Raw genomic sequence first — 25370 nt, forward strand, 5'->3', positions numbered from 1 at the left:
CATGAAGAGCTTTAAAAGTGATCAAAATGCTCGTTGAGTTTCATTGTGATGGTCTGACTGTTTATCTGATTTATCTTTCCTTCTGAAACGAAGAAAACAAAAGCAGATCACAGAGAATTTCACTGATTGACTTACTGACACACTAACCATGGATATAAGCTGAGATTTCCTCAGCTGTGTGCGTGTTTGTGTGACAGAGGGAAAAAATTCCTTCCCTGTTCAGTCAGCTGGTAAACTCAACTGCCACATACCAAGCTGGATACTGTCTCTGTTGCTTCCTTTTTCTTTAAAGCTCTCTAGATTCTGGTTTATTACAACTTCAGTCTTCTTTTGGTATTTTTCTCCATCATTGGCAAAGCAACCCTGTGTGTACACAGCTACAGTAAGTACATTAAGTCAAAGCTGAAGCGGGAAGTGGGGTTGTAAACTATGATGGATGATTGGTCTAACCTGGAAGTTTGTTTACAACCTGTCCAATCATCTGACTCATGTTTGACGTTTTGTAATGTTAGTATCTGCGATCTGCAAACCTAATTTGGTTAAGTATAAAGATGTAATTCATTCAAATCATAGACCGAGTTATTAATATAATAAACTAAATTTACACTTTAAAATGGGTTTATAGCAGTGTGTCAGACAGTTAAGGTGTCCCTACAGAGGTAGAGAGACTTTTAACCTAAAACCAACCCAAATCAGACTTGAGTACATTCATTCTCATAAAGAAAGACCTAATCCAAAAGGGACCAAAGAACAGTCAGACTCAAGGATGAGTGGACCTTATCCAAAATGTATTTGACCTGAAATAGGAAGAACAACAACAACACTTGCAGCAACGTGATGCTCCAACCAGACCAACTCTGTGAAGGTATGTTTGATACATAAGAAGAAGAGGAAGAAGACACACTTTAGTCATCCCCCAAGGGGAAATTCAGTGTTTTTTCACTCTGTTGTTAATGTTTAAAGTTTATTATACACACACACAGATCTGAAATACACATATGCACATGAGAGAGATGTCAGAGCAAGTGCGGCGCCCCGAGTGTTTGGGGATTCATGGGCTTGCTCCAGGCCACCTTCAGCAGTGCCCAGAAAGTGAACTGGCACCTCTCCTCACACTCCATATCTGTGGTCTGAACTAGACTCGAACCACTGACCTTCCAGTTCCCAGCCAAGTCTTCACAGACTGAATTACTGCTGCCTCAAAGATTTAATAGGTGTGGCAATACAACGGGACCTTACCCTGCCTGACCAGATTACACCAAATTATGTTTTGGTTACTGTGAACCGTGTAGACGTGCAAATACCCATTTCATAGACTCCACTGCATCATTTCAGAATTTAAATGAAATCACATAAAGTTTTTAAGAGTGCAACTAAACCCTAGTGCAAACTAAATGATGTCGGCAGATCACTGTGCTGTTCAGACTACATGACATACTGTCTTGAAGTTGTTGTGGTATTCACACTATTTGACTGATAAAAGGTTTCATATCTTTCGATATCAATAATTATCACAATAAGTATCAAATCGTTATTTCTTTCGAGTTTAAAGGCTGATTTTTGTTCCTTAGTGCAAGTTGAAGAAACCTCATGGTTAATTGTGGTTTAAACTCTTCTTCATGGGCAACACTTGATGCCAAACAGTGGATCACTTTACAAATCTAAGGTAGAACATTCAAAACAATTATGGTAAAATCTGTCAATAGGCATGAGTAAAATTTAGTAAAATCTTTTTTCAGTCCTTTTACCTACTAAACATCGTAATAAAAAAAGTCCAAATTTGTGTATGATTCAAGTAAATAAAATCAAACATTTATTGAATATTCATTGAACATTTGTTATATTGTTACTGAAAAAAAAACAACACAAAAAACAATTGTACTACGATAATTATTGTTATTGTTTTATTGTACAGCCCCACTACAGAGTTAAAGGTGAGTAAAAAATGTTTTGAAATGAAAAAGTAGCTGCCTGCTCTGCAGTGTTGTGGTAGTTACCCAAAAAAGGTAGATTACACATAAAAAAAAAAAAAAAAGTAACTAGTAAAGTAATGCCTTACTTTACTAAATTACTCACTGCTGAAAGTAACCAGTTACACTACTAGCTACATTACTTTTGGATTACTGCTTAACATCACCTGTGATGCACAATAACAATATATAGTTACACCTCATATATGCTCAGATCAACACAAATCCTTATTACAATGAGGACATACACAGGGTCTCTCTTTTATGCTCTTTAATACTACAAAGTGACAACAGAGCTGTGAACATCAGACCAACATTTGTCAAGAGAAGAACAAGGCTGAGTACAGTAGTACAGACTGATTCTTACTGCTGAATCATTAATAGCTGTAAGCACGTAGGCCTGGGGCTGACAGAGAAATAATCAGGCATGTATGTCTTATTAAAATAATAATAATAATTAGGCTATTATCATCATCATCATCATGTGTGGCCAATTTGCTACAATTACGCTTGATACAACGGCTGCGTTTGCGACCTGACCTTTCTTTTCTCCGTGAGAGGGAAGAATTTAGAAAGTTGCGTGGCGCTGCAGAGAGCCCCCAGCTGCAGTGCATGGATTATGCGTAATATTCTTCCAGCCAGAGAGAACGATCACAAATCGTTCGTAGCGCTTAGCGATACACCAGAGAGGTAGAGGAAAAGGGGCGGTGGAGCATACAGGGCCATAAGATCGAGGAGCGATCGGTCATCGTTCCCTCTGGCTGGATGAAGTCTGATGCTCCGCATGATCCATGATGACAGAGAAATACAGAGATTGTCAATAAAGCATGCTGTCAACCCACAATATCACAAATCATGCTTTTAGGGGAGCTGATCTCTTATTAAGGGGTGTAACGCGTTACACCCAACGCTGCTGCTCTGTCAGCTGCCTACTCTCACTGGCTGGATGCGGATGTCGAATCAGCTCCAGCTATTTAGCATGCTAGGCATCTGTCTGGGGTCGGCGAGCATCTCGGATGCATCGTTGAGTAGTTCACACATAGCGACTGACGAGCGCTGATCGATTGCCGATTTGCCCCCGATCACAGCCTGACGGTCGACGAGCTGGGCAACATGCAAACTGATCTTAAAATCGTGTAGCTTGAACTACGCTTAACTAATTACTTTCAGGGACTATTAATCTACCGCATTTTCATTAGTCGTTTGGTCAATAAAATATTCACGTCAGTCACAAATTTAAATTCACACCTTTAAGAAGCTGGGACCATCAAATGTTTTGCATGACTTATAAAAAAAAAATATTTTCAAAGTAGCTGGCCATTCTTTTTTTTTTTTTTTCAATTGACTAATCCATCGCTTAAAGAAGTTCTACACATATTTACTGATCTATCCGTCTGTCCGCTTCTGTCCATCTGTTATGCTTTCCTTCTATCTCCCATCCATCTGTGTTTCTGCCGCTCCATTTATCCCACGGTTTCTATACTACGCCGTCATTAGTGATTAATCTCCATCCCCCATTAACAATTACGTAACAATAATCCTACCGTCCTGGCAATCGCTGGTTTCTATTAATTTCAGGATTGTAAGAAGTGACTGGAGTGTTTGCCGTCACCCTCAAGACAAACAAAACAAAAATATTTGGACAAGGATTAAGTATATTGTGTTAGCTCCTTGTATTAAAAAGGCTCAAAAAATAATTCTGGAATAGGGAGAAAATTCTTCCAATCCATACAATATTACAGAAATGGACTTCTCAAACCAATCTACACTTTTTACTGACTTTCACCACCACCAACATTCCTGCATCGCCTCCACCCACTGACAGAACATTTCTCAGGGAAACACTACATCCCTTTATCCCTCTGTCCTCCTCCTCCCTTTCTCTTTCCATCCCTCCCTCCCTTATTAGTGTCAGCTAAATGTAATTGTGTTTGGATTTTAATTTGCCCTCCACATCCAAAACCAGAGCAAACCATCAGCTGGCAGGCAACGGGCACGATAACTACTTAACCCGTCAGCAGGTCAACACATGACACTAGTTTGGTGGGAAGCTGCACACACACACACACACACACACACACACACAGATGTGTTCATAAACAGATAGTAGTAGTCAGATGACAGATAAAATGCAGACCTGTATTTATCAAGTATCAGAATCAGTAGCACTAAAAATACATCCACCTCAGAGGACATGAGATTATTTCTCCAACGTTTTACATTTCCTATCCCTAATCCATATTTTCCTATACTCAGATTAAAACTCACAGACTCACAGGCTGATCTTGGCAGTTTGACGACAGTCATGAAAATTATTTAAAAATGAAACTGAGTTAAACGTTGTATCTTTAGCCGTTTAGCCAGTAGAGCTTTCAGCCATGCTGTAGGGATGTTGGTCTACCGGTCTCCCACTTTGGTTCAGACTGAAATCTCTCAACAACTTTTGGATGGATTTGGATATACTGCCATGAAATTGTGACCTTTGAAGGCTACTGACTTTAGTAACTATTGTATGGACTAGCACACACATCCATGTTTTATTACAGGATAAATTGTAATAATGCTGTTGTTCTGCTTTCATTGTCCAGATCTGTGCATCAGACCATGTAGCCCAAATATAAAAAAGGACAGTACTGAAAAAATGCAAGCTATAAATTAAACAGATGGACAAACAATTAAGCAACCAATTCATTTAAAATGTGCATCACATTGGTAACAGTGTTGATGTTTTTGTGCAATAAACACAATCACAGTTTTGCTTGCTGCAATCATTCCTCCTGTTTATATGGGCCTTTAGGAGAGATGGAAGTGACAGAGGCTAAAATCCACAGTCTTCGTTCTGTGAAAAAAATATAAAGTTTATCTGCAGTTAATATGAGGCTTCAGCAGTCCGAGTTAGACAACTCAAGTGAGTGAGCGTCTTCCAAAGTTACCATTTTTCCTGGTACAAAAGTCCCTCTTTGTGTTACTATCGCTCCACCACAGCTCAACACTGGCTGGGGAAACACAAAGAGGGAGTTCTGTACTACAAAAACTGCAACTTTGTTAGATACCCAGTTGATTTCATTAATTCAGACTGCTCAAGCCTCATATTAAGCACTGATAAAATTCACTTTGAAAGCATGTTAGGGAGGGATCTGTTAAAGGACAGTATGATAGAGTTTTAATTACAGCAAACTAACAGTTTTTAGCGTACATATTGGTATATATAAAGTGTGGTTTTAAGACAGACTTGAAAAAAATCTTTCAAATGCTTTCATCCAGTCAGGGAGAAGTGATGATATCTTTTGTCCAATCATTTACCACCTGCTGGGAAGTTCTACAAGGTCAAAACCGCTCTGCAGTTCTCCTACACAGCGATAGGGTGATTTTACTTTCTTTTGGACAGATGATAAAATACTTTTACTAAATCAGAGCAAACATCTGTCACAGTGTGAATCTTGGGCCAGTCAGGACAGATTTCCTTCTCCAACAGGCTTAATAGAAATGTTCCCTGAACTCTCACTGCCCATCAAAAAACACTTCAGCAAAGCAGCTTTGCCAATGGTAACATACAAAATACTGAGTTAAAAGTAGGTAAATATATGCACAAAATACTGTTTATCAACAACTTAAATCTAATATCACCCTCAATCTCATCACTATTATATGAACAGACAACCTAACTGCTTTATATCCCAGTCAGCCCCAGTCTGTCTAAAAACATTTCATGCTATTTTAATTCACAGATGAAAAAGACACATAAAACTATTGACAATTTCACCAATCAGAAAAGAATCAGAAATGTTTTTTCGAGGGGAACTGAGGAGTAGATAAAAAATGAGTGGGGGTGAAATTTGTTTTCCTTTTTGTTTTCATTTTACCTTGTTTGTGTGATTAGTAGTATGTTAATAAATATTAAATTATTCAAATTAGTTTGTAATTGGACACATGTTTTGGCCAAGTTTGTTAGCCAAAAAACTTGTTATGTTCTCAACAGCAAGCGGTCCATAACTACAAGATAGGATAGCAGAAATACTGTAAATACTGGGATGCTGCATTAGAAACACTGAACAAGAAACAGTAGTTTGCAACACAGACTAGATACACTACTGGAATACTGGAAGGTAGATGTAAAGCCAATTTAATTTATTACTCTACAGCTCAAACAGAACCTAAGGGTCAACATCATAAGTCAAGTAAAAGGTCAATTGGTAAACAAAGAAGAAGCCATGAAATTTGTGTAAATTACTGACAGTAAAAGTATGAAGGCTCTTTTGTAGGGCTGGATGTCAAAGGACTCATCACACCACAGAACAGGAACTGAGGCGTGAGATTTTCTCCATGATTCCTTAATGAATAAATCGGCCACAATTAAGAAAGCGAGTCATGACTAGGTACGACAAACCTGTTATATTAGCACTGCTGTTGAGCAGAGAAAAGAAGCTCGTTAGAGGCTAGAGAGACACGTCACAACTGCTGCGCTCCTCTGTGTGTATTTTTAGCATCCACACATAAGCTCTATGTTGACTTTTCAAATTAGGGATGTCCTGGTCAAGGTTTTCTTTGGCTCCATGTTCTTTAATATTGGGAATCTGCCAATACCGAGTGCAATCCGATACTTATATTTATTTAAATGTTGATTAAATACCACTATGTATCTGACAAATTGAAATACCAGCTGTAGCCTACTTAGTAGTTTATTTGTCATTATACAACATAAGGTCGTATAATGAAAAGGAAGTTTGTAGTAATCTAATTTAATCGGACACACATCATTTTTCACAAGTTATCTGGTCTAAATACTTATTTTTGTTCAAAATGCTTGAATTATTTATATGATATGAAGGAAAGATTAATTGGGAGAATGTAGCGCCTTAAATTGACACACACAACACAGTAAAGATCGGATTTTGATGGACTATTTTAGCAGAAACAATACATTAAAATAATAATAGTGTTATTTATATAGCAATCATCAAACAAACATACAAAGTGCTTCACAAAAGACAAAGAGCAAAAAAGGACAAAACACCACCATTAAAGATAAAATACAGGAGGACAAAATAAAATTGGAAATCACAAATAAATAGAATAAGACTAGAATAAATATCAACTTTATATAACTAAAGAAAAATCTTAAGATGAAACAGGAAGCTCAGATGAAACCAGGATATGGCTTCTGATAAAAGTGAGATTTAAAAGAAGACACTGACTCTGAGAGCCTTATTTCTTCCGGCCGGTCGTTCCAGAGCCCTGGGGCCCAGATTGCAAAAGCTCTGCCCCCTTAAGTTCTAAGCCAAGACACAAGAAGAGATTTGTAGCTTTGTCAATATTGTCGTTTTACATTCTTGCCGATAAAGCTGAATTGAAGAGACAGAAGACTCCTGCCGGAAGACCTCAAACAACGCAGAGGTTCATAAGGTGGTAAAAGGTCTAATATATAAGCAGGAGCAAAGCCATGGAGAGCAATGAAAATATGCCTTGATCAGCACTTGACACCGATTCTTGGGATCGGCCGAGAACATCTTCAGTTCAAACATAATTGAACCACTTTGGATACTGCTGCGGCTCTTGTGTGATATTTGGCAACTTCCACATGAGCCAAGCCAGAAGTTATGTATAATGTCTGTGGTGAAAGATTGTTTGGTAAGTTAACTTGCTTTTCAAACATAATGCCGGCACGTCCACTGGCAGAGCATTTCCAGGTTACGCTGCTCGTCTTGAAAGGAGGCTGTAGATGGAGAGAGAGCAGGAGGGTTTGTTGATCCCGGTGTGTGTCGGTGCAAAGAGCCAGCTCACTGAAGCATGGACTACTGCCACTATTTCCAAAAGAGGTGGCTTGCTGCTACTGGCAAACGGAAAGAGGGTTTTATCAGTCAGCATGTGAGCATATTCCTGCAGCACAGTGTGTGTGTTTCCTTGAAAGGTGAGTGTTGGTATGTGTGCTACAGATTTCAGCTTCCTATTTTCAGCTGCCTATTTTCAGCTCTTGTCACTTTAGCGGTCTATATGGAAGAGAGGGGGAGAGAGAGAGAGAGAGAGAGAGTACAGCGGACAGTATCTATTATCTGGTTGAATGAGTAGTTTGCGAGGCAAACTTGTCAACTAAATATCATTAATTTTACTGTCAAATATAATTGGAACTGATTTTGATAACTGACAAATAATTTAAGTGATTAATAAAGCAAAGACCTCAAACATCTGGTTCCAGCTTCTCAAATGTGAGGATTTTCTGATTTAAACTGAATATCTTGGGGGTCTGAACTCTTTCACTCTGGGTCTCAAATCTTGGTATAAAGTTTGACCATCATCTGCAAATTTCACAAACAATTCACATCTGTATTCTTAATAAACAATATATATTATTTGTCATTTAAGGAAACTGAACAGCTATCTACTTATAAGTGGTAATGGGAAGCTTTTTTACTAAGCACTTTACATGTTGTTTTGGTGTTTTCTAGTTCTGCTTAGAAAGGTTTTTCTCAAACAAGATACTTGATCATTAAATGACCTGTGTGGTCCTCATGTGGAACTTGCTTGGAAGCAAACGTTTGGTTCGTAGGTACCTTTTTAAATAATGTATACCATCATGCCCATTTTATAACAGTCCTGATGCCATATACATTAATGAATCACCTAATGCAGTGCAGTAACTCAAATACTTAATCATGTATTATTAAATGATGCATAGGGTTTTTAAATCTCCTCACACTTCAATTTGTTGAAAAGCGCCTTTTTACAAAGGAAGTACCTTACACACAACACATATTTCTTAAGAATAACTGCTGCAGTGTCTGGAGGTATAACATTTCTGTAGTTCAGTGCTGTAGTACTAGTTAACTTGAATTTATAAGCCACTTGCCAGGATTTAGCATCAAGTGCTCTGGTGGCTGGTGGGGCTTTCTAACAGTAAGCTCATGGAGGCAGATGGTGTCGACAGAATGCTCCTCCATCCTGTCGGAGGAAATGTTGAAAAGCACAACACTCAGGATGAGTTTCTGCACCAGATAGTATACAAACTGGTTCAGCTGAAGTTTATTCTGGTCAACGTGAACAGCGAACATGTTAGTTCTTCTGGCTTTTGTGACAACAACCTTCCTACTAGACTGGATACATATACACCTGTGGTTGGTTTGTTAATCTTTTCTAAGGTTTACAGGACACTTTCACTTATTTAGCAGCCAACAAGACATGTAGAAATAGGACACTTCATAATGCATGATGTAAAATAAAGTGATGTAACAGACATACAAACACTAAATGGACATTACCACCCCTGCACTCAATAATAAACATAAAAAAAAAACAGTGCTTCTCATTGCATCATGTATGAACATGTTATGCAATCAGCCTCTAGCACAGCAAGTATCAAGTTCAAGATAGTAAGAGACAACTTTGTTAATCCCTCTAGTGATTTTTTCACTTTTGAATTTCAATGTTATTATTATACAGGTCTGAAATACTCACTCACTCTAGGGCCATAGACATAGTCGGCAGTGCCCAGGAGGTTAACTGGCACCTCTCCAACTATCAGTCCACACTCCATATAACTGGTGTTGGACTCAAACCAGGGACCCTCTGGTTCCCAAGCCAAGCCCCCACGGGCTGAGAAGTTCTATGGTGACCTAAGGAGAAAAGGTCTCTGCTGGAAGTAACTAACCCAAGTAGGCAGACCACCCAATTCCAATCATATATTAAAAGCACTGAAGTTTCAGATTTTTTTTTACTCACATATTTATATCTTATAAACCTCAAAAATCTAATATCAGACCTGCTCTAGTTCTTTACCTTCTTTCATCCACGAGGCTGGGTAATGTGGTGGGAATGAGGGTGTTCAAATAAACAGCTCAGGCAAACACTTGTCTTTCTGTGAATTTTTATTCAAGTCTTCTTCAGAAGGAACTCACTGGGACACACGCATCCGAGTATCATCCGAGTGAGCTGCAGTGTCTCAGCACATGCAGCTTTTAACCTAATCTCAGGGTTGGAGCACTATCTCATCAAGGGAACATGATGTCTTTAGTGTTCCCTAGGGGACACTCGACATAAGACTATCATGTTCTAGTACATGTGGTGAACCACTTAAAGTCATGACCCCCCCCCCCGGACATATCATAAAGCGTCACCCACATTTACCTTCCATTGACCCCATAACCAAGAGACCGGAAGCCCCTAGTGAGATTAGTTACAGGGCAGTGTTTGGAGATGAGCCTCAATTCTCCAAAGTAATTGAAATACCTCCATCTCCAATGATTGTCCAGAGACCCCTGACCCTTGACATCTTTACCAGCTTGTAATGTTCAAACTGAAGCATATTTTACTGTCGTCTCAACTGCAAGCCACAGAGGAAACATCACATTTAGCTAAAAGATAAAACAGTCGCTAGTTTCACAACGGTCAGAAATTTCACCTCCAACAAGGGTTGGGTGAAAAACAATTGCGAATCGATTCTGAATCGAATCTTCTCCTAATGCTCAATCATGGAGTCCTGCTACGGTATCTGGTTGTAGTATTCCCATCACTTAACGCACACATGCACAGTGCCAGAGCTGAGTTTGCCAGGGAGCCTATCCTGCCAACAGTGTCTTTTTCCTTCACACTCTCACTCAGATAAAAAGTGGAGTTACAGAGCTGTGTCCCGTCGGTCTAACAGCGTTCCTGTGCTGTGCTGGTATTCAGATTGAGGCCATTACCATGCTGTGGAATACTGATACCAGACAACAACTCTGCTCTGCTGTCAGCACTGCTCTCAGCACTGCTCTCCACCAGCTGTCTGGTTGACTGCCTGATTAGCTCTCTGGTTGTCTTCATCACAAACCAGACTAAAGAGACTAATGAATGATGCTGTATTAAAAAACCCCGCCCTGACTAACTGATATACTGTGAGGTTCCCTCAATGTGGCCTGTGTCTTACAGTGATGTTAGCACTCGTGAGGCGGTAGCACTAAAGTGAAGATTTATGTTTTGTAGTGGCAGCTTGGGATGGGAGTGTATTTTCCAAACGAATGAGCCCTTTATCAGCCAGTGGTTTCATATTCACCGGTTGCCATTTATTCTGAGCTTTTAGGATTGAATCCATTCCAAAAACATGTTAACACTAAGGTCTGCTGGCTGTACGAATTGCCTTTCTAGTCATGCAGCTATAAGCCTATCAATTCACACTCAGTAACTTTGCCCTTACTGACACTGACTGTTAGGGGGCGCCCGTAGTGCAGCAGTAACACCAAAAATGTATAGGGAGTGGAGAATCTCTTCCCTATTTCATCATACTGTATATCTGGCACAACCTGAGGCCAACAGTAATCTAATGACTCATCTACCGTAGGCAGTCTGTGTGTTTTCACTAAAACCGAACAACTAGACTGACAACAGTATAATGTTTCATCCAGCACAAACAAGACCTTAAGTGCATCTATAGGATGAGACATCCTGGAAAATACATTGAGTTTGTGCCAACATTGTAATACCCAGGTGTGATAGCTGCACAAATTGCCATTTGAATCCTTAAAATCAATTTACTGTGACCTTAAATCACCAATACAACATAGTCATGCTACTAGACAAGCGAGGCTGTAAAGTGCACTACGCGACAGAAACAGAAAAGACTGTATCCATTGGGGCAAATTTTTCCAGAGAGTTATTACTTAAATCAAAGAGCTTATCATTCAAAATTCAAATTCCCATCATCACAACTTTTGCAATGGATACTTCCAGAGGTTCAGTCATAAAATCTGATTTCAAAACAGGTTCTAAATGTGCAACAGCCATATAACTAAATACAGGATATTGTGGCACCTGAGCACGTAGCGAGGCACAAATCACCAGATAGCTAAACACTCTTGATTAACTTGACTGAAAGTAGAACTAGATGGCTTCAATGACAGAGGAGCATAAAGTTGGTTATCATCGTCCATTTATTGAAGACACAGCACTCAATGTGGTCAAGTTGCTGAAGTATGAAACTGTAAATAATACAAAAGTGAGTATGAAATAATGTACATAAATACAATGAAATTTGAGCAGAAAGAAATTCTGTATATAAAAGACCACAGAACCTTTATAAAAAGTACACAAAACGCTACAAGTATAAAACGACATGATTGTTTTCACCTGCAGGAGAGAGCCCAGAACAGGCTTAGACTTGCCGACTGGTATTTACACCTGTTTAAACCACGATGCTTCAAGCTGATAAAGGCACTTAAACCATTCATTCATTCTTACATACTATAATTAAAATCTGGGTTTCCCCCTGCTCTCTTTTTACATTTCAACTCTAAATCCTCCACAGAGGACTGACCAAAAGTGACAATGGCCTGTAGAAAAATGCTGCAGATCCTGGTGTGAGGTAATGCATTGGGCATATAGGCCGCCAGCAGGGAAACAAGGGAAGACAAATTTAGCTTCAACATCATATCCCACATAGCTGCAGTACTGATGCAGTAGTATGTGCACTCACTAGCAGATGATTCAACATTTTACCTTTATCAGACGCCAACTGTGATGGCAGAAAATAGTTTTTTCCTTTTTCTTATAATATTTTATGCTACGACACTAGCCAGCTAGTATAATCAAACACAGCAGCCATATGATTCATCAAACCCATAATTTGATAGCAGCTTGAATTAATTGATATTCCTTTTTATTTTTTTTGTATCACTAAAACCTGATTGGAGCTTGGACACCAAAAAACTGTCTTTATAGATCAGTGTCAGGACTCTGTAGGTGAAGTTACAACGGTGTCCTCCGGAAGGTTAAACCTAGTCTGATCTGGTCAACTGGCACGTGTTAAGGTTCAGTGTACCCACTCAGTGAATGAATGAATGACTGGATAACTCTAAGTGATACAGCAGTGTCACAGGAATCTCCACTGAGAGTCCTAAATCTGGCTTAATCTGCTGCGTATCTGCCTGAGCACGTCATCGACCGACTGACAGGCTGTTCAGAGGTTTCTGAGTGGCTTACTCACAGGCTGGTTGGTTGAATGACAATTACTGACATAACGGCCCTGTCTCACGTATAAGGACGCTTGTTTGGGAGCATTTCAAGTCACTTTCAAGTAAACAGACGTGTTGACTGGTCACTGCAGGAAAAGCCCAGGTGCAACATCAACTATTGCTCAGTTCCATTAAGTGCCCTGATGGATCATGCCAGTGAGTTGTTATGCACAACATCTTGCCCTTGAAGTGGTAAACCTACATGGAAAGCAGCCTTTATTGGCGTTATTAAATCCGTCTGTTGTTCCCCACCATTACATGTAACAAAAAAAAAAAAAAAAAAAAAAAGGTACATTCAGGGTGGGAATGGTTTGAAATATTGCGACACAACTGCCATTACCGCACAAATGGCAACAAAATGGCTAAAAAAATATTAAGTTTAAGTCCGGTGTCACTATAGTTTTCTTATTGTCAACAAATCCACAAAAAGACAAAAAAATGTGTTAGTATGCCTCAATACTCTGACTTCCCTACTCTGTCTGTGGCACAATCTTTAAAAAACACCTCACAAATATACTAATTTCATTTTCAAAAAAGAAAAAGCTCAGTCATTTCCTAAAACAAACTGGTCCGTGTAGATCTTATCAAACTTTATTAAAAACAGGAAGGAGTACACTTGCTGGGGACTATTATCTGCAGCGTATTGATACATATTTGGGGATTTCTCTCTAGTGAGTCACAATAAACTACAATGTGCGTGTTCAATGGTGGTAATGAAGGTACATATCAGTGTAACAGTGTTTTTTAATGTATAGTGTTTCAGTAGTTTTAGTCAGTCCTAATAACAAACTGCAGCAAAAAAAAAAAAAAAAAAAAGTCCTTAAGTTTATAATATATTTGTTTATAATCACGCAGAACATGTGCAAAGCTCCCCTGAAAGGGTAATGTTTGGTTAAACTTTAAAAAGCAGGAGTATTTTACATTCAGTGTCTCTATGATAACTAGCTTGCGACTGTGAAAAAAAAAAAAAGAAAACTCTTCCATCCACCATTTACAACCACTAGCATAGTTATCTGGTTGTTGACTTGGTTACGTGGAATGTAAACAAACTTCAGCTGGGCTTGACATACGATTGCGAGGACATCAAGAAATAACTATAAAAGGAAAATATGTGGTGGTAGACTCTAGTCTGCAAAAAGCTGTCAAGAGTCCTGGAGTCTTGTTGACAAAAACTACTTCTATATACCATGTAAATCGCATGATCATTAATCACAATCTAATCACGGGACAGTTTGTTAAAGTTACGAAGGAAGGAAGCAACCATGAATGACTGACATCTCATCTGACTGTCGTCTGGGAGGGATGTCTGATTGGTTGGATCTCAGCTCCTTTGGCACTTTAGTTCACAAACTGAAGTCCCAGGACCCTCAGGGTTAAGACAGAAGCAGCTGGGTCTGATCTGACCTTCCTATGATGGCTGCTGCTTAAATAAGAACACACTTTATTTTCTCTAAGAGCCCTTCAGATATTCATCTCACCAGCTGTGCTTATTTCAATTACCATCCTTCCTTCAAAAGTAGTCAGTGTCAAGGCAACAGTCCAGCGGGAGGTCTTGACATCAGGAAGCTACAGTACTTAACATATGATCACAGTGCTACAGGTCTCAATCCTTAATCACTTCAGTCTGGCTGCAAAACAACAAAACTGACCAAACATAAAAGACATGACATCATCATGTAGTGATCTTTCCAGCAGAGTCCAAAAAGTGAACATGTTTCAGTCCCTCAGAATTAAAGAGTGAGGGAACTTTGTGGGATATATTCCAGTCTTACAGCAGGAGCAGACCCGGCTCTGATGTACAGAACAACATCATCAATAATAAAGCAATCTACTGGATCACTGGGCCGACTGATTGATTCAATCACAGGATGCGACCAATCACACCGGTTTCTCTCCAGTGCACACTTACCACACACAAGACAAGATGGAGGTGAAAACATCTGAGCAGAATAACCATCAGAGAGACAAAATAAAACAGTTTCCACTGACATTTTACCTTATTCTACTTTTGGTTGCTGCGTGGTACTCCGATCACCACGCCCCCTCAGTCACAACGCAGAACAATTCAGGTGAAAAGGAACAAACTTGCATCTCTTTCAACGGGATATTAGAGCAAAGTGAAACTGTCGTCTGGTTGTTCAACAAACTTAAACTGCAGACTCATGTGACAAACAATGTTCTTACTATAAGAGGAAGCCACAGTTATGGGGAGGTATTGGTTAGGCAAGCCAGGTCGTCTATGTGCTAAACTACTGTGTCCTGTGTGTGTGCGTGTGCGTGCGCAAGAAAACGAATGAGTGAACACAATCACTCAAAAAAAGCCCCAAAACGTACATATGTTTTATTCAAGTAACTAAATAATGTCATATTCTTGGAGACTTAGCTAAATTTTATATTTACATATTAGTATTAGTATGAATTTCCCCTCGGGATAAATAAAGTATATATGTATCTAGTAAAGTGGTTCTTATCTTTCTTTTTTTTTTTTTTATCACCACTTAAATTATTTTATGACTTTATTTCATCGCTGAGAATCAGAAAGGTTTATTGCCAAGTAGTATTTTATAAGTAAGAGGAATGTGCTGTGGTGATTGGGTCCTAGACAAACATACAGTTGACAAATAGATTTTTTTATAAAAATATGGAATAAACAGATGCAAGTTATAAAATAATTAGCAAACTATGTGTAAAAGAAAAACAATGTGGCAGTTATTCACATGTGCATTACTCCAGATTTGTGTTGTTCAAATATATTACAGGGGGAGAGGATTTGTATATATATAAAAAATTTAAAACCTTTTTTTTTTTTTAAGAAATATGTGCAATATGGCAGTTTCCATCATAGACAGAAAGAGAGTAGTTATCAAACAGATGTTGCAAAAGGCAGTTCTCTTGTATTTAGACCAATAGAGTGCTTTTCGTATATTCATTCACACACTGGTGAAGTCTTTCTTATATGATCAGGCTACTTCAGCACAGCAAATTATTTCAGAGCCAGTCAGTAACCAAGTTCATTATACTGAGTCAATTGACTGTGTTTAACAGCTCAACAATGTACCAGTACACACATTTTCTAAGCCAAAAAAAGCCTTTAGAGGTTCAATTGTTTGTATTATCAGTTTAATCCATTTCAATACAGGATAAATTGGTGAATCGCCAATAAATCAATGTATGTTGGTGCCTGCATGTTGGTCAGTGTGTGTGCATTTATCCCTGAAGAGAGGAAAGGATGACGCTACTGGTGTCATTATAAATAGCTTTTTGTGTACACACACACACACACACACACACACACACAGTATTTCAAAGTCCCTGCATGCCACATAGTTGGGTAATCCCGTGGCTGTCTCAGCCTGTTCAACCTGTTCTACAGAGAAACTACAGACACACCGAAGCCACACAATGGCAGATGCTGCAATGCTACAATTTGATCCATCTGCTTTGGATCTTAAAGAAATTACAGGTTGGTTTCCCAGACAAGGATAAAGTCTAGTCCTAGACTGGACTAAAGACATTCCTTGCTTTGAGTTTTGTTTAGCCCAGGACAAGGAAGTTTTACTCCTGTCTGGAAAATTCGCCCTGCAAATGTATAAAAAGACAGTAGCGGCAATAAGATTAGTGGATTTACAGAAAGATGACAATGCCAAAAATTAAACAGTTCGAGCTTCTAGAAAATTGATCATCTGCTTTTTCTGTATGTTTTAATTTTGTTATAGCTTCTTGATTTATCACACAACCGTGAGGATAAGAAGGGTGATTTTAAGATTTTGCCTAAAGTTTTCCCAAAAATTACAAGATTGTAAAGTTATTTGTGACATTAAATGATGCACAGGTGAAGAGATGTTTTGTAAATTAGGGCACATCACAAATGAGAGCCAAATGTCCAAAAGTAAGTTCATACATACTAAAATTTACAATATTTTTACTGGATCTTTGTGAGAGAAAACGTCCCTGACAGACAATACAGGTTGTAGAATAGCTCATATTTATTATGACATCCTAACCTTCACGGTTGTAGAGTGGAAGCAGAAAACAGCCGGGGTCATAACCTCTGAAAGGCTCCAGTGATACGGTAAAGAAGGACAATATATTTGTTGTTCTTTTGTTCATTCAGGTTCACACTACGCTATTACTGCCAGAGAGGTTCAGTAGACTGTCTTCAATCAGGATAAATATTTTTGCAGAGGATAGAACACAAATCCAGAATCAATCCAGACTTTATTTTGCTCTGCTTTCCTCTCGAACTTCAACATCTGTGTCTTTCTACCCATAATGCCTTGAGTTTTGGAAACATTTCCTGTGCTCAAATGGGATTATGTATTACCCTCCAAGTACAGGGCTGGATGTGTCCACAGGAGGCTTGTTTCCCTCCATACATGCTTGATGTGAACCCTTAAACAAACTGAATCAGCTCAGGTCTGAGCAGAGTTCAGACTCGAAAAAAAGTTTTGTTCCATTTGTTGTTGTCATATAAAAACAGTACATGTGTGGTTGTGGCTGAATCGTTGTGAGGTGGCCATTGGTGCAGATGTGATTCGTGACGCTAACATCGAGAGTTGCCTGTTGGATAATCCTTCTCAACTATTCAATTATTACTTTTCATCAAAAAGTATGATAATTTGATTTGAACCAAGTTCATATAAACTCCTGGAGAACAGTTGACAAGTTAACAGTAATAAGATCAGCTTGTCATTATCTCTTACCTTGCCGGTCTTGTGGTCAAACCAGACCAGGGCATGATTCCTGGAAAGCACCTTGCAGTCGAAGGTGGCGTTGTTCTGGGCCGGACGACACCGAGCCACCGACCTGCCGATCTTGACTGGCTCATCCAGGTATACATGCCGCTCCTGGAATGGGTGCGAGTTGGGTCGGCAAGCGAACACGGCCAGCGCTGAAGGCATTGATTTTGGCTTTAGAGTATTACTCCAACCAGAGACGAGGGGCAGGTTTTCTTGATCCAGAGTGACGTGCTTCTGTTGCAATACCCAATGTATAATCTCCAATATATCTGTGGCCTATAATGTAGGCCGAACTGTTAGTCCTTAAGCTTCTAGGCACTAACTAATAAACATTGTCCACTGTACACAGCCCGGGCTGCGCTGCTTTCCCACCTCGATTCAACAAGACTCTCCTGTGTTTGAAAAAAACGAAAATAAAAAACAAACCAACAGGTATAAAAAAGACAAGACATTCCTTTCACTGTCTGTCCACCAAAGCTACATAACGACACTTACATCTGACAGCAGGCACTATGCACAGACCAGGGTGCCATGTGTCAAGACATACATGACTGAGTATAGCTTTGACAGTCTGGCAAACAGCCTCCCACGTCCATCAAACTCTTCCACCACTGAAGCAGGTGAGGTAAGCCAGTCACCAGAGGCTTGATCTTTAGTCCCCCTAAAGATTGCAGCAGCTCACGCCAATAACTCTATTGAAGTGATCAAATGAGTTATCAATCCATGGAAGAATCTTTATAATGTCTATCGGGAGCAGTTAAAGTATTGCGCGCTTTCTTGTTCTGTCAAGTCTTGTCTTGCAGCAAGCTAACAAGGTGCACACACCCCGATGTGCAACACGCCACGCAAGTTTGGCGTTTTAGTAACGTGTCATCGGTAACATATTCATCATTTACAGCCTGTCATAATCTGAGTGTTACCCTGATACAGGGAACCTTAGCTAGCTACCTAACGTCACCACTCCCTCCAGAGAACACCTACAAGACCGCTAACGACGCCTAGAAAGACTGAACGCCAAAAAACAAACCCTGAGTTATAAAGACATTATCTGTCAATTAAGCTTCGCCAACTAAAGCAGTTCAGTCTCCACTCTTCGTCTGAAGTCGCACATAGGCTTCAAACACTCAGCCTGGATGAACGGGGGGATTAGCAGGTCTTCTTGTGCAACTAAAATGCTAATTGGCTAGCTCGCTAGCGGCTCGGCCAACGTTTCCTGGCGTTGTACCAGCAAGCTAGGCTAGGCTAGGCTAGGCTAGTGAGTGCTGACAAACTTATTACCCAGGTCCTCAAATGTTTTCTCCCCACCCCTCTCAATCAGTTCGCTTACCGAGTGGATGCGAAATGCCATCCCTGTCTCCTGGGAGCAAATAAACAGCTAGCCCGGCTACTACGTTAGCATGAAAGGTGGTGAGCTAGCTGTGAGGTGAGCTACCAAGCAGCTAGCCGGCTAACTGACAGTCAGGGCAGAAACAGACGCGGAAAAATCAGGGGAGTTTCTTGACTGCGGGTCCTCCTCACGCATCACACCAGCCCGATTATATTCCAGGATAAAAAAGCCACAACTTGCGCAGTCGTCGTCTATCTCAGTCCAGGTCGTGTTTGCCGGGGACGGTTAAGAGTTACAGTCGTCGCCTTCCTACATTTGTCTGGAAAGAATCTAGAAGAAGTTGTCCTCCTCCGCAAGTCCGAGCCGCCATACTGTAACTGAAGAGCAGACAGGCGGGGTGCGTTCACGGCCCGAGTCAACTCCACTCACCGCTGAGCTCATTTAATCAGTTCACTAGGGGGAAAAACAACAACCTAGTCATAATTTTGGATTAAACATTAAAATATATAGAGTTAATTGACGATAGTATGGAAGCCTGTTGCTGCCTGGAAAGAGCTCGGCGATATGGCCAAAAAAAGTCGATATCGATAATTATCAAGATAAATATCAAATCAATATTTCTTTCAAGTTTAAAGGCTTTGGATTTGTGCTCCTGGGTTAAAGTTGAAGAAGCCAGATGGATTTAGTAAAATCTTTCCTAAATAAATAAATATCTTAATAGAAAAATGAAGTGATAATTTGTTTGTGATTCAAATGAATTCTATCAAACATTTATTGAACATCTGTTATATTACTGTCATTATTGTTTTCTTGCCCAGCCTTTGTAATACCACACTGTAAAAATACTCTGTTGCAAGTACAAGTACTGCATTGAAAATGTTTCTGAAGTAAAAGTATGTAAGTATAATCTGGAAGATGTACTTAAAGTACTAAAGTACTCAATGCAGAATGTCAAAATGTCCCCTGTGACTGTTATATTGGTATATAATTATATCATGATATTATTATTACTCATGTATTTGTGTAAAAGCTGGAGCTCATTTTGAACTATTTTGTAACTGAGAGCAGCTAATAATTATTTTCCTTATGAATTCCTCTGCTGAATGTTTTCTCCTGTAATAGATTGATTGTTAGAATTCTGAAAATAGTGAGAAATGCTGTCACAGTTAACGCAGAGCCCAAAGATGACACCTTCATCATGCTTTGTTTTGTTCGACCAATATTCCAAACCTTAATATTATTATAAAACAATATAATAATTAAAATAATTAAAAGGAAAATCAGCAAATCTTCACATTTGTGAAGCTGGAACAATGAAATGTTTCACATGAAAAATGCATGAAAGGCTGCACTTGTATAACTGTTTATATCAAAATAACATATTTTACAGACATTCCCATGTTTTCTTTGTAAAAATCTTTCTTTGTAAAGTAACTAATAAAGATGTAGCAGAGTAGAAGTAGAAAGTGGCATGAAAAGAAAATACTCAAGTAAAGAAATTTCAACTTAAGTACAGTACTTGAGTAAATATTTAGTTACTGTTCACCACTGGAAACGGGTGAAAAGTTGGAAATGATATAAAATACATGTTTTTATTTTGGTTGTTCATAACATTACAGTACAAATTAGGTTCCACAGTATTGCCTACATATAGCCTTGCTTACATTTATATTTGGAAAGTAAACTCACTTACACTTGTTTAATTGGTCAATGTGTTTAATACTTTGTTTAATACTCTTTTATTTTTCAGGCTGGTGTACATGTGTTATATCTATAATATTTTGAATAAAATAAGGTATTTGGACTATAAAAGTCCAAATGTAACCAAAATGTCTTAATGAAAAACTAATAACACTATATGCGTACTATTGTAACTGAAAACATTCCTGATTTTGGACCTTGTTTCTATGTTAATAATATAAAAGATGCCCCCTATTTAATCACAGACCATAGGCCTTTATCATGAACAACAGAAAAATACAAAACACATGACAATTTTGATTTTGTCAGAGCTAAAAAATGTGAAAAGTTTGTATAACCATATCTGAACTATTTAACTGTTTTGCAAATGTTGACGAAATGCCATAATGTAACAGAAATATTAAGGTGATATTTCAGATTTCAGATGGCAGTAAAACAAGGCTTTTATTTTTTTCATCTGTATGATATCATTTCATTATTTCAAATACACTTAACAAACAACCAATTAACAAAAATATATTCTAGAGGTTTTCCCATTGGGATGCCACAATTCTGTAATTTCCTAAATATCTGGGTTTCAAAGGAAAGGGCTTTTGGGGAGTCAGGGCTCCAATGGTTGCTTCAAGAAACTCAGGGAGTGTCCCTTTAAACTAGTTTTCAGTCTTGTTGTTGTGTTACAGTACTTTTAGGGATAGAACATATTCATAATACCACTACTATAACTTTCCAGTATCACCTAGGACTACAGCATTATATAATAATGTCTATGCAAACGCCAAATGACAGTATTTTACAGTTCCATTGTAAGGTTTTATCCAGGTGACTTGATTTATGGTCTGGGACAGCAGGATGGGGGTGGGGATGACGTGTGAGGAGATCAAATTTTGCTTATGGCTCCAGAAACGTCCCTGCTGTGTTCTGGTGAACCGACAGCTGAGACCAAATCAATGTTGGGACGAGACAGTAGAGCAGTTAAGTATGGGAGGATAAAACACCACAAGGCATCACTGCTGCTCATTTTGGTTTATTCAGTCATCATTTAACAGGAGATAAAGCAAAATACATTCATAATTAATTATTAATGTTTCCAGTTTTGTCCATCAAAACCTGTTTTTAACATTTACAACACAGTTCATAACTAAATACATACATATCAGTTATTGATATTTTTATGTGCTGAACTGTGGGTCGAGTCTAACAAATTAGTCAGTTCAAAATTCACTGATTGACACCTTTACTTTACTTTATTTTTATTTGAATTAACATATAGGTGTATACAAACATTTTGGCACTGTAGCAAAGTAAAAAACATAAAAAGATTGAAGAAGAAAGTTCCTCATCTTGAGTATACATTGTTTGGTAGGTTACTACACTGGGCTGCCATGCAAAATCTAGTTGAGTTTTTGTTCATGGAAAAGTAAGTTGTTTCCCACCCTTTTCATTCTTTCTGTATGTTGTCTATAGCTTCACATTTGACCTGCACATATGTAGGTAGGTTTATTGTCACGATACAACAGGTTGTAGACTAAAATTTAGTTTTGTAACTCCCTTCTGCTACATAGCAGACAATATACATTAATGTAGAATCAATTATGAAAAATGGTAACAGAAATAAACTATCATTACTGGAGCAGTGCTAAAGATGAATTAGAGTTTAAGAGTCTGATAGCTTGGGGGGAAAAGCTGCTCTGCAGTCTGGTGGTGCGGCAGCAGAAACTTCTATATCTCTTCCCAGAAGGCAACAGGGTGAACAAGCTGTGGCTGGGTGGGTACTGTCCTTTAGTGTCCTTTGGGCTCTGCGTAGGCACCTCACCTCACCGATATCACTGATGCTCGGGAGATGGGTACCAATGATCTTCTGAGCAGTTTTAATCACCCGCTCCACCTCAGCACCACTGATGTAGACAGGAGTATGTGTATTTATCTCCTTCTTCTTATGACAGTGGTATCAAGCCTCTCATCAAGAAAACAAATGAGCCCATTTCCCAAAATAGCAAACTATTCATTTAAACCCTCCTTTACTATATACCCTTTTCTTTTCTGTGTCCCTTCACTGTATTTTATTCACAGCCATGTGTAAATGGTAGTTGGTGTAGCCTATTATCACAATGTCTGTGCCAACAAATTTCTTTAACATAAGCATGTAGTCCTGCTGGAGGTCTTTGCAGGTCTGAGCTTCCTGAGGATTGATGCAGGGTTCACTTTGGGATCAGACTGATTATCACTCTGTTCCAAATAGAATGAAGGACGAGACAAGGATGAAGCAACTAACACAGACTGTTCAGACCTTTACATGCAGTTGTAAGTAATGCAGTTTTACTACAACCTGGTCCAAGTCTTGGTCATGGTCATGGTATAGATCCTGATCCTATAGTCCCTGCAGCCCAGCCCTCCCACAGAGCGAGCAGGGGACCAGCTGTCACTACAGTCTGACTATTATTTAAGATTTAACAGCATCTTACTGTGTTTAGCTTCTAAGCCCAGTTTGACACCACAGAGTCCAGTTACAGCGGCTGTGTGTTGGTGACAAGCACATTAAAGACTAAAAACACACTAAAAGACTTTTCAAAAGAAATATTTATTCTATGGTTTGTTTTTCTGTATCTTAAACTCGCACAAGTTAAGCACTCTGTAACATTACTTTTGAGTTCATTAGTACTTTTATTAGTTCAGCAATAAAGAGATTTTGCATTTTAAAGTTTTAATGGACAATTGTGTCATATTACATGTTGCATTTTGTCTAATATTTATTTAACTATTTGGCAGTGTTTTTTTAAAACTTTTTTTACTTGCAACTAATTGATTTTGTATTTAAGATGATGCTTGCGAGGGGGGAAAATCCTTAAACTGCTTACAAAAAATGGAAATTTGAACATTTACAATTTCATGACAACTGGCAAACGCTACATGATCATGTGATCTAAAGATCCAAAACAGCTGCCATATGGACCTTGATGTGAGATTGTTTTCTAAACAACATAGTTACTGATGAATTGTCTATTAATTTATATGGTTATCTATTTATATATTAAGTGTTTTATTTGTTTGTTCAAGTTTATTTTGTCATTTCAACATAAATTTAATATTGATTCTCTAAAGTATAAAAACCAACCAAAAATAAAGTATTAGTAATTTAGCAAATATTAGTTATATTTCTGGAAATAAATCTGATTGATTTGCTTACTCAGACCAGGGAAGTATTGGCTTTTTGTTTTATTTTTTGTTCCATCCGTTTACCTTTAATAAGGTGGATTTGTGTCACATCCTGGGTCAGCAGCAGGTGAACCCCCTCCCTCTGTGAGCACCCCTACTCTGATTCATCCATCTGCTTGCTCAAGGATGGAGCTATTAAAGGATTTAGATAAAGCTGATTTACTGCCTTGTTCCTGACTCAGACTGAGAGTCAGGCTGTAATTGAAGAAGTAATTCATTCAGTGATGTAAAACTCATTGTGAAGGGGAAGAACGCAGATCCAGCAGAACAGGTTTGGTGAATATCCTGAAATATGACAATGATTTGGGCCCAAAAGGTCAGTGCAAACATAACACACTTACATAAAAATAAATACTAATTTCTAAATTACAAAATCACAGTCACAATTTCTTATCATTTCTAGTCCCTAGTTCTAATCTAACGTAGCTGGATAAAGGTCCATTTAGGCCGCAACTTTATTATCTGTTCTAGATGATGATGATCTTCCATACACCTCTAGACAGAGTCTCTGTATGGTTGACACAGGATGACCATGCTTCCTTCAGGTTCATTACCAGTTGTAAATCTTGGCCTGCTCTGGCCATCTGTAGGCTCTGTCATTGGTGCACCATAAGGCATTTCTTGATCTGCTACCATCTGCAACACTTCTTTATGCTTTCTGTCACAAATATCCGTAAGGAAACTGTAAAAAGGGCATTTGTGTATTCTGCACCCTCGGTGCGTTTTTAAGAAGTCAGAAGCTGACTCAAGATTACTCCTTTGAAATGTGAGCTTACCTATGTGTTTTTAATTTGTGCTGCTGCCTCTCTTGGTCAGGTCACCCTTGAAAAAGAGATTACTAATAGCAATGGGACTCTCCTGGTTAAATAAAGGTTATAAAAAGAATATTAATTTAGCTTTATCCAGTGCTTTCAACTGCATATCCATTTCCACAGTGGATGGATTTTGAGCTGAGCCAATCCATTTGATTCCTAAATAAACCTTTGATTAAAGAAATCAAAACGATGACATTTACAATGCAAGTTTTTCTGTGAATTCTCAAGCTATCTAAAAAATTATGACTATCTCATTAGTTTGATTAAAGAAAGACAAAACTTTGATTTACAAGCTCAAATTGATGACTAGGCATCTCATAAATTTGATTAAATAAGTATATTTCATAGTTTAAAAAAATATATTTCTTATAACTGTTTGGCTTGCCTCATTATTATGACTTAAATAACTTTTTTCACTGTGAAAGTACAACATTTGGTTTATCATTTCAGAACTCTAATTTACCATGAGTGCCTTTTAATTTTATCATTCCTAACTTTTCCTTTTTTAATCCTCTCTCCTTGTGAAAATGGTGTTCGACGCTCCGGTTTACGGAGCTCCTTTCTGAACTTGAATACAACTCAGGGCCAGCGACAACTTTACGTTATGGCGTCACCACGTCGTACGTAAG

The 25370-nt window shown here is 38.5% G+C and overlaps 1 protein-coding gene across 10 annotated transcripts in view; it reads right to left on the reverse strand.

Moving 5' to 3' along the window:
• slmapa (sarcolemma associated protein a) overlaps window positions 1-19414 on the reverse strand; it is a 71578-nt gene extending 52164 nt beyond the window's left edge. For 8 of the 10 annotated variants that reach the window (XM_046075605.1, XM_046075600.1, XM_046075603.1 and 5 more), the window contains exon 1: window positions 17650-19414. In XM_046075605.1, the coding sequence (XP_045931561.1) occupies window positions 17650-17847 (198 nt within the window). In that variant the 5' untranslated portion in view covers window positions 17848-19414. The remainder of the gene's footprint in view (window positions 1-17649) is intronic. The other 2 variants (XM_046075597.1, XM_046075596.1) reach the window with 2 other exon arrangements.
• Between the last annotated feature and the right edge of the window lie 5956 nt (window positions 19415-25370).

This window comes from Micropterus dolomieu, linkage group LG18 (genome assembly GCF_021292245.1).
Source record: "Micropterus dolomieu isolate WLL.071019.BEF.003 ecotype Adirondacks linkage group LG18, ASM2129224v1, whole genome shotgun sequence".
NCBI lineage: Eukaryota > Metazoa > Chordata > Actinopteri > Centrarchiformes > Centrarchidae > Micropterus > Micropterus dolomieu.